General features: G+C 37.0%; 1 protein-coding gene across 1 annotated transcript in view; it reads right to left on the reverse strand.

Moving 5' to 3' along the window:
• Positions 1–8,685, reverse strand: part of Ntng1 (netrin G1) — a 334,636-nt gene extending 325,951 nt beyond the window's left edge. The window contains 1 exon segment of the mRNA XM_028879321.2: positions 8,429–8,685. Within this exon segment, the coding sequence (XP_028735154.1) occupies positions 8,429–8,674 (246 nt within the window). The 5' untranslated portion in view covers positions 8,675–8,685.
• Between the last annotated feature and the right edge of the window lie 2,843 nt (positions 8,686–11,528).

Consider the following 11,528-nt stretch of genomic DNA (forward strand, 5'->3'; position numbering starts at 1 on the left):
GTGCACTCTGTTTACAGAATCCAATTTTCTGAGTTTATTTCAGATAAAAAGGCTTTCTAAATAACAAAATCATAGCATTGTAACTCACAGTCCACATCACAAATATAATTTTTAAATGGTGTTCACCATGGCTTTCTTGAACATACTACAAATAAAATTAAGAGGGAATAGAACAGTTTAAGAGAAGGACATGGGTGTCAGCATGCCCGCATTTATTGCATTCCCACTCCCTAGATGGAAAAATTACTTAGCCTCATGCTTCAATTACTTTACCTGGTACACAAGGATAATGATAGGATTAAAGATTATAGGAGCAAACCATCTTAAGTGTTTAATACAAAACAGGGCAACAATAAGTTCTTTATCAAATCAGTATCAGCTACAAGTCAAATCTGTGAAGTGTAGTACAAACTCAGTTCAAAAAGCATGCAGTAAGCTCTACTCTACATATTATACTGCATCAGCCATTTAAAAAGCACCAAGCCCTATGATGGCTAAACGCAGCATTATTGTGATCCAGATAATATTCAGATTAATGGAAACACTCCCTAACACCTCATATAAGAGAATCTGCCAAAACTTTAGAATAATAATCCATCTGGCACAGTCTTTGCATACATAAACACCTTGGATTAACATATCGGCCATGAGCTCATTTTCTCTATATTATGTATATATCTTTTTCTGTGACATGTATAGATATCAAATGTTTTCTTTTCTACTCATACAGAGACTTCAAATGGTCCATAATTTATCAAGCAGTTCACAACTTTTGAATTCACTCCAAAAGAATAAGGAACACTACTGTAAACTTCATGTGACCTACAGACCTCAGCTCTCCATGTCTGTCAGACAACTTTTAGTTTTATACATCCCACATTCATGTCATCTGGCACCTATACACACACTAAAATATCTTTCTTTGAAATAAAGAATTGGTTCTCTAGGATGGTCTTCTATCTTCTCAGCTGGCTTCACATCTCTCACACTTGTTCAGTTTTTTTCAACCTACGTATTAATTCCTCCCTCATACAAATCAACACAGAAGAACCACAGCAAAGCTGAAACACAAGATTAATTTCTAGGACATGCTTGGAAGTGTATTTGATTTCTCCATTTTATCATTTCCAAAAAGGAACAAGATCAACAGCAAAGGAACAAGAAGTTACACATGGTGGTGGAAAATCATTGGCTGACATGACCTGATGATAATGTCAGCACCTGGACCTCTCCATGGACATCGACCTTCTGGAACAAAAGTGCTCTTTCTTTGTACTGGAGCAATACCCAGCTCAACTCTTCATTTAATATTTTAGAAGTCAGCTTCAAAGTAGGTCAAAGAGTGAAAACCAATTCTTGTTTCTTTCTCAGCTCACACCTTTAATTTCCATGGAACAGATACTATGTGAATCTATCTCTTCCCAGCATGATGAGAAGAAACTGACCACCTGCCAACCTCAGTAACTTGTTTTCAAACATGATGCTTATAAAACAACTTTCAGCATCTTTTTCCCAAATGTAAGAAAAGGAATTCTGAAAACTTAAAAGGAAAAATGTCACTTTAAACAAAAATCTGTATTCCCATTGGTCTGGCAAATTAAAACCTAAGCAAATTTCACAACAACAGCTTTATACAAAGAACATGTTATTGCTTGCAATTGTTTTCAACAACACAGATTCTAAGAGAAAATAAACTTTCTGCTTAAGGAAAATATCAACCTTGGGAAGTTTTTACATCATGAACAGAAGAGACACAGATGTGAACTCTCTGAAGGATCTTTGCTAGCTCAGGACTGTGGAAGCCTGCCATCAAAACCCAGGGCAGAAATTCAGGGTGTTTACAGGCTGAAAGGCTTGGGAAAATCCCTGAAGCAAGTTCTTGTCTTTAGGCAAAAAGGATGCTCACTCTTGGAACTGATTAACAAAACAGAAGCTTGTGTGGAAAGGCTCATATTTACATATATATGCACACACACATATATTTCTTTTTAAATTGGTGGCGTCTATAGAAAAAAAAGGTAGAATTACAAGCAACAAAACTACTATAGTTAGAAATAAAGGCATGCAAATGGACAAGAAACTCAGGCATCAGCCTTCACAATAAGGAAATAAATGCACTAGATGCATGATTAATAAAATTAAGTGCCACTTGCACTCCAAAATATGTCCTTATCTCAATGTGAAATTTTAAATATTCCAACCATAGCTGAAAGAGTAGAAGGAATTGGATAATTTGACCCTCATTTTCTTGGCTAATTGTATCTCCTCTTTTATCTGCTAAAGCCTTGTAATAAGAGAATTTAAGAACATTTTCAAATATTTATAGAGACCCGAATATGCTGATGATATTGAATATTGTCCTTAAAGAACTTTCTGGTGGACAATTTAGCAACATTTGTCAAGTGTCTTCAGGTATAAGAACCAAACCACCTAAATGCCTATGTATGGAACTATAAGTGAAAAAAAATCCACAGAATAAAAATACTACACAAAGGTATATGTAAAAATATAATGTTGAGTTAAAATAAGGAATTATGCAATGGTATATACAATATATTTTTTTAAAAGTTTAAACCCTTAAGCAAGTTCTGGAGACCAATGCCACAGATAATATGTGGTTCAGAGTCAGGAAAAGAGATAGCATAGCACATGGAAAGGGTAAATTCTGTAAAACTTCTGTTCTGGCTATGATATGGATAATGTATATTTACTGATATAATATAAAATGTAGTTATCATTGTGGGTCTGTTTAAAGCTTCAGACACACAGTATACATCACATAGTTTGTATTCAGCATTTTGTTTGGAAAGAGGGCTCTCCTGATTTCATTCTTGACCATGTATGCGAGGTCATCACTTCTACTTCTGTGGGATCTTGAAGTCCAACAAAAGAGAGCAAAGCTCAGAGACAAGGACTTGTCTGATTCCCAAGAACCTTCTTTCTCATGACTGATATGTAGATGGGTTCTCCAGTGAGTGACCATTCCATCCTTGAGGACATAAGAAGATGGCCCTTCCACTTGATTTCTACTCAATAACACAAACTTTCTTTCAACCCTGAAGTCTTGGTATGTGGGAGACAAGTCTTTTAAGTTAAATCATACTATTCTGATGAGCATAGAAACAATAATTTTTCTAGGTAGGGAGATACACTATGGCAAGATCTATAGTAGCTATTACAATCACATTCTAGAGACTACTTCCTTTGAGGAACGGCTCCATGTACTGCTTGGTGTAATTCTCACCACTACCACTAGGGTCCCATGCGCTATTTATACTTCCTCACTCTGCACCCAATGATCTGGCATAATACCCCGTGAAGCATTAACATAACAAAGAGCACTTATACACCTAGAAAATACTAACAGAGCAACAGAGCGCTGGCCAGATGGCTCGGTGGCTCAGTGGGTAAAATCACTTGCTAAGTAAGTCTGAAGACCTTTTGTTTAGTCCTAGGGACCCATGGTGGAAGGAAAGACACAACTCTCAAAAGTTGTCCTCAGACCTCCATGTGTGTGCCCAGGTGCCCCCCCCACTATAATATTATTAATAATAAACAAATCCAATTTTTCTGAAAAGGAAATGCAACTACGTAACAATAAATAACATGAGATTATGTTAATTTTGCGACACTGGCCATAATTGTTGCCATCTCCTGATCATGATCTCCTCCATTTCTGTAAACCATTTCCAGCTATACCAAACCAATACAGCTTCAGCTCAACTGCAGAGTTCCTTTCTTATCCGGTTTCTACCCTTAAGCCCGACAGAGATACAGTAAGGACCTAACGAGAGGTACTGATAAACTGTATTTAGCAGTTACGAGGCAGGTAGAGTCCTTTAGACTTGATGCCCTAGATAAAAAGGAGCTGTTGTGAGCTCCTCAACAAGAGGCTCCTTGATGAAGTGATAAATCAGAAAGATTGATCTCCGTGCAACTTAATCATTTCAATGTAAATTAGTCATCTCTGAGAAATAAGCCTAAATAATGAACTAATAATAAAGAAGTGTTAATAATGAAAAAAAAAAAACCAGAAGTTTTCTTAAAAGTCCATTCTGCCCTAATTTAAGAGGTAAATCAGTTCAAATGAAAGATGTCACTGTTATTTAAACTCCATTCACTTATCAAATTATGATTCATGTGAAGAGAGTGCATTTTTTAAGGCTATTCAATTGTTGTATAAGTCAACGTCACTTCCAGTTTTTGGAAAATTGATATTAATCCCTTGTCACTGCAAAAAAATATAATCAAGTTTATCAAATTAATTTCTCAAAGGCCACCTGATAGCCACCAGATGGGAACCCAGGACTCTGTCAGATCAGAGCTATGAGCTAAATGTAGTCCTGAAGACTCTGCATTGCCAACTACCTGCCCCACAGGTTCCTTTGAAATCACAAAATGTAAAAGTTTCCTATTACTTTTATAAATTTCATTTGACTCTAATGAAACATGTCCTATCCACAATGCTTACAATAACTATTTTCTTCTTAATAGAAACCACACAATATGGAATCATCATTAACAGACCTGGTAAGGTCCTTGAGTAAATGCCTATTGAGAGCACAGGCACACATTAGTAAATTTTCTCAAGAAAATCCATTTCTACTTCAAGGTCTGACATTTTATTTAGAAAAATTATGCCCTTTCTTTTAATTATTCCAGTAAACATAATGAGGGTGTCACTAAATACACCTCAGAGGACTTGATTTTCTCCATTTTTTAGTCATATGAGTGTATTTGTAATTAAAGGCACGCTGCATTAATGATGCTGGAAGTCTCCATGGTAAACATTTAATGTCCACCTCATAACATTATGCCAAAATTACATGCACAAAAGACTTTTTAATAATCTTTGTTTTCTCATTTTGTTTTGATTGGCTCTGAAATGCGTGGCAGCACTGGAGGGCTCCTATTTCCACAGCCATCAGCACTTCTGCCCCATAAATTGTACAAATGTACATGGTGCCTTTCGTCTGGAGGCTTCTTTTCCATGCTTCTGTTTAAGTTATACAGAAAATTGGCTGCAAGCTGGAGATAATTGCAGATAATTTTTCCATTTTTAAGCCACTGGGGTGTTGCCTGGGGGCCATGACAGCTCTGTTTATCTAAACACAAAGACCAAGCCACAGCTCTGGGTTGTCACTTGGCTTCCCACACAGGATTAGATCATCCTATCTGCTCCTTATGCAAATGAAACCATTGTCACTAGATGACCTGTGTCTTCTGACAGAGGCATGCTACCTGAAGCTTGTATTATGGCAGAAAGAACAGAATCGACATAAAGAGGTTACTTGCGCTGAAAAAGCAAAAGCAGTCAATTCTGTGCCTTGCACATTTCTCCCCATTAACAAAAACAGTGATTGTTTTTAGGCACTCCCAGTTTGGAAAGGAATGTAATAAATTAAAAAGAAAACAAATAAATCACACACACATACATACTCACACACATATATGCTCTATATTCATTTGTAGCCTCTATTACACTATCATAGACAGACAAATTTTTTCCAATAAACTATTGTTCATAAGTGTTTCTATAATTAATATATTATCATGTCAAATTACTTGACATAGAAGATTTGACATAGATGGGACATCCAGGTTAGCAAGCAGAGATCTATTATTAAATGGAAACCTAAGCAGTTTTTTCCCCTTCAAATTCACTCTGCATTAAAATAAGTGCAATATTCATGGGTGGTCACGGGCATATACTGACAGAGAAAATACAAAAGGCAGTACCATGGATTTTCAGTGAACCTCCACTTTATATTAACGACATTAACCCTGCGAATTACAGACTATTTCTATGACTGAATGTATTCTCAGTGTTCAGAATCCCTGGAGTCATTACTAATAAGAGTGTTACGAGCCGAGGAGGCAAAGCCATTTTACAGTAAACATTTACATATAGGGGCTAAGTAGTGGTTGTGTCTATTTGGCAGCTCCTGTGATGTAATAGGCCATAACGACTCTGGAGGAGCTGGAATGGAAGCGAGTGTCAGGGAGTGGAGGACCCATAAGTCCCAGCATAAGTGACTTTATGGATTCCCATTAGACTGGGCTAAGGAGCTCCTGAGCAGACCTGATATGACAGCATCCCGAGATGCTTTTACAGCCTGTGTCAAGAACTCTTACACTGAGGCACTTTACAGAAAATCTACAACTACGGAAAGGAAGCCGGCTGTATTTGGGCCATTATCATTGTTGTGGCATACGATATGCATACTAACAGTTCCAAAGTCCATTTAAAGGAGATTATTAAATCTGCTATGCCAATCATATGCACATTAAGGAATAAAAATTAATGACTGATAGGTAGCTCAGAAATCTCACACCCTGCCCAGTGACATGCTTAAGTCTATCAGCACTTCCAAGTGCCTGCATTGTATTCCAGTGCAACCTGGGTGGGGTTTCCCGTGAACAGATATGTATAACACAGGTGTACTTAGGGCCAACCTAGGAATATTCTTTTAGTTGTCTTTTCTCATGGTACCTTTACCATAATTTAGCCACTAGCTTAATAGGAATTAACTTACTTAAGTACCTTAGACCATATCCCTGTGAAAAGCTAGTCCAGAAGGTTGTGCAAATGTGTCCTTTCCCGCTTCTACTGGGAGAAGCAGGTGTGCTGAACATGGAAATTCTTTACATGTTGGGCAGGAAAGATGCTGAGCAAGTGTCCTCTGGCCAAAAGTGAGTTTAGGGAAACAATACACACAAATCCTACCTTGAATACAGCACTTGTGTGAGTAGAAACTGGACCTTGGCAAAGGACATTAAGTACTTCCCTTAGATCTGCACATTATTAACAGTTCCAAAAGAGGCACATTGTTCAGAGCGTCTCAGAAAGCAACAGATAGGGCTAGAGTGCTCTTGATGAGAAAATCTGGCCAGAATGTAGGCTCTTGGAGCTTGTATAACCTATAGCCAAACAGTAATTTCATACCACATTTGCAACGAAATTTTAAAGTTGACCTTTCATAAGAAATTACTACTAAAGACTTCATATAAGGCCGACAAATGTCCCTGCTCTTTCACAGATTTATTGGAGGTTTAGTGATACGTTTGAAAAAACTCCACTGGAAGCCTGTGGTTTCCAAAATGCAACTTCTTTCAGAAGCACATACCTGTTATCCAGAGAGACGGGCCCTCTCTTTGAAATATTTAGTCATTTAGGGCACTTTAGTCATAGTGACACCTAATAGCCAAGATCTTTTTCTCACTTTCCACAAAATCAGGTTTAGACTATAATTCAAAGCAGTCCCCAAAGGCACTTCTGAAAAATGGCAAGCCCTTAGCTTTTAGGTGAAAACACTCTTTATTGCTCAAAATTGTTTCCTGCTACAAAACCTTTTCTATAGTGCTCCGCCTGAGACAATCTTATGTTAATTTAACTCACTGGGGACTGTGAGCAGATGCTACTTTGATTAATAGTTTCACTATCCTGAAAATGCCAGGCCAACTTCAAGATAATAAAGTCAGGTAATATACTATTAAAATCTGCCACATGGTTATATCTGTTATGTGGATTAAAATGGGGTCACGGTTCTTATATCAAATAAAGACTGTCTATAATAATAAAAACCAACAACATAAACCAAATGGACATACTGTCTTGATTCCTTACCACTTTAACTGACACCATATTAATACCTATCTCTTTCATAACACTTTACAGGTGTATTTTCTGCTATAATTTTAGTTGGAAATGCAACATGTTCCTCCAATACTACCTTTCTCCTAGTAGATGTTCCACCTGGAACAGGTCTTAAATACACCCCAAGAATAAAGAATGTTACAACTCCTCTTATTGTTGTCTGAACTTACATGCCCCCAGGTCATTGTTTTCAGCAAATGTGTTTTCAGCATTTCAGCATCCACCCCCAAAATTCCCACAGAAATGTCATCCTTGGTAGTAAGGATATGCATGAGTTGGTAAATAGGATCTCTGGAAAAGTCCCTCAAGAAAGCCTACTGTCCTCCCTTCTTCTTTTCTTCTTGCTGGTCCCTTATCTGATGAAACCCTATTACAGATCCTGTCCGGTAAAGGAAACAGGAGATCTCAACTAATCTTGATTTACTAACTGATTTTCACCATTAATGTAACCCAGCTGACCTAATGCTCCAGTTTCTAAAATTTAGCCATCAATTTGGCTTTTTGATTTTTAATATATACACACTCCATCTGTCTCACTGAACCCTTTGGCTTGCCGGCAAGCAGGAAGTTCCTGCACATCAATCACATCATATATATTGTAATCCCAGACAGGACAAGCCTTCACTGAGAATGAAGCCAGCCTCTCACCATGCATCTGCCACCTGCAGATTTGCCTCTGCCAAACTGAGCCTTCACACTCCCCCACACGGGTCTGCCTAGGAGATTCAATGCCATTTATGTGAAATACTCTGCTCAAAAGTAGTGCCTCACCATTGCACAGAACGACTCAGGAGGGTCTCCACAGGTAATATCCGGAGGGTCCAGTTTCACCTTCAGATATTTTGTCATGTCCGTGGATTCCGGCTGGCAGGCCATATAATCCCAAACTTTCCCTTCTTCTGTGTAAATCTGAGTTTTACATACATCGTAATGTCCCCACACCAAAGGGTAGGGCTGCATCACAGAGGACACTGTAACCCACAGGGCATGAATCGACAGGAATCTTGACAAATACATCTCTAAAATCTTGGCAATCTTCGTGTCTTATTCGCAGTCAGTGTCTCCGTTACATACACATGAGTATAGTGTGTGTGTGTGTGTGTGTGTGTGTGTGTGTGTGTGTAGGTAGGACTGTATATTTAAAAAAAAAATATGCTGAAGTCTCAAAGCAGATTCCAAAACCAAATGTGATAGACTGAAATACTGTGTGTGGTCAGGTACGTTGAGGACTTTGGTGGAAGCCTAACGTGCTTCTGTGTTAGGCGTTAACAGCTTGCAGCCTTTTCTCCACGTAGAGCATATCTATTAGACTTTTGTGAAAGATGTCCAGGAGAAGATAGTAATTTAGCAAAGTGATGGCTCTCCTGTTGTACATCCGATAATCCTGAGTGATCCTCAGCATTCAAGGGTCACTGGGGCTGCTCAGATGTGAAGATGGATCAGTATCTGAAGCGCAAGGATGAGTGTCTATGGTCCTGTGTCTGTTTCTCAGCAATCATTTTCTTTTTTCTTCTGGTACCAATACCTTTTTGGAAACAATAAGAGTAAGAGTTATTGCTCTGGAATCAATGCATTAGGAAATGTATGGTACGTTGACATTTCAGAGGCTCCGTGTGATATAAAGCAAATTGGTGTAATATGGATAAGTTTTAGATGACTTGCTAGAATGATCAGGGTACCTATCCATATTGGGGAGGATTTTGATATGGAAGATCTGACTCTTCCATAAGAAAGGTAGATGAATATGTTCTGGGAGAGTTAACAGATTTTTGCTTCAAAAATTTTATTTCCATCTTAACTACTGAGAGCAAGCTTCTGGATTTAAACAGCTCTCAAAGCTAGCTAAAAAATCTTCCAAGAGAACAATGGGGATAAAGAGAGCCTTTATAATAATGACAACTACTTATGCCTTTTTTCTTTTGGCAAAGAGACCCTAAAATTCTCTAAATTCCTTGTACATTTCTTAGCTTTTGTTAGGGGCAGGTGAGTGAAAACTGGTCTTGTTGGCACAAGCCTGTCTCTGAATTTGCTCATTATACTGGAAGAATTTAACATCTTTTATTTAGTTGCATTTACTGAAAAAGATAATTAGGCTCTCTGAAAATACTCAGAAAATAGAACCAAAGGGGCAAATAGTCCTTTCATAAGAATCTTCTATTTTCTTACATCTTTTTATAGCTGTCACATCTGGATTTGTGGTTACTTCCTGTAACAGAAGAGAATTTGTCCCAAAGGTGGATATTATATGCTGCCTTTAAAAATGAAAGCTCCATAGTAAAATATACAGTTTAAAATGCACATATAAAAATAGCTGAGGGTGAGCCAACAGGCCATGAAGCAGTATAATAGGGCACTAATTCTAAGAGAAAATAAAAATTTCCATTTCAATGTACTTTGGGTAAACTGATAATACAGCCTATATAACTTAGAGATGCAAGTCACTGATAAGTTCCACTAGCAACTTTTCAACTATTCAAATATTAACAAATGTTAACATTTGAAACCCAGATGTGAAAAATATACTTTTTTAGTAATTTATTTTACATTTCTAGTTCAAATTATTAAATACTTTTCAGTTTTAAAAGAACAACAACAAAAAAGAACCTATAGCCTTGGAAAATTCCATTATAGACTCTTCGATTCATATTAAACAGTCTAAATAAGGAAGTTCTCTATCTTCAAGTAATCTTATAAAGGGAATGCACTATATTTAAATAATGCACCATCTTAAAATGAACGAAGCCACAAGAGACTATGAAATGCCAACAGATGGTTGAATTGTGTTTCCATAGCAAAGTAATTTATAATAATTGCTTTATGGATGCAAGTGCAATTTTCATTATATTCAATTCATAAAATGTTATCATACAGCTGCAATTTGTGATATTTTCTATTAGGAAAAGTGTTGAATATTTGAGTTCCCATGAAGCAATAATTAGCAATGTGTCTAAACATGTGTAAACTACAGATTTAAATTTGCTTCTTTGTGACTTTGACACTGTTCAGTGGCATGCATTTGGAAATTTTAAACTAAAAAGAATAGAAAAATAAAACATTACAGGAGCATGTGTTGTGGCTACTCGAGCTTGTCAGATTTTTTTGTTTGTTTGTTTTTAGATTCATTAAGTTGGTATTTTCAGAAACACCCAACACATTGCTGATTAATAATCTGAAAAGGCATTGAGATGAAAGAAATGTACATTTTCCAGACTAAATTTTCCACTATGTTTACTACATCCTTAAAAGGAAGCAGATACTTTGGAAAGTGAAGAAAAAGAGCATTAGAGGTGAGGTAGTATAAAATCAACCAGTTCCAAAATTATTAACATCACTTTTTTAGTTTCAAAGCCCATCAATTTGTAATTCAGGAACAATATAATCTTAAAGACTTGGAACCAATGGCTTTGAGTTTGAATTGAGTGAATATTTGGTTAATTTGTAATATTATTTTTAAAAGACCTTTTCAAGCATATAGACTTAAATGACCCTCAAGATTAGTCTTCATTCTTTTTAACCAGTCCTGTTCCCTCAACCATCTATTCTTTATTACTCTGTCTTTGTGCCTAGTTTACCTCAATGACCTCATCTGGTATATTTCTACATGAAAATGTGGGCTCGAAGGAAATACATGTAACTGTCATCACGTCCTGATGACAGCACTTCCAATGCAGCAGCTTCTCATTAAAGTCTACCAGACTGTAATGATGGCCATTACACAGAATTATGGACTACATCATTGATCGAAGTTAGAGAACTGACAGGGAAAAATGCAGAGGGGTGCAAGATATTTGAATACGAGGCTGTTGCAGGACTGTGCGACAGACATTCTTGACAAGAGGCAGCCAATTATAGCTTAAATTTCTGGCACCTA

Source organism: Peromyscus leucopus, chromosome 6 (assembly GCF_004664715.2).
Source record: "Peromyscus leucopus breed LL Stock chromosome 6, UCI_PerLeu_2.1, whole genome shotgun sequence".
Taxonomy (NCBI): domain Eukaryota; kingdom Metazoa; phylum Chordata; class Mammalia; order Rodentia; family Cricetidae; genus Peromyscus; species Peromyscus leucopus.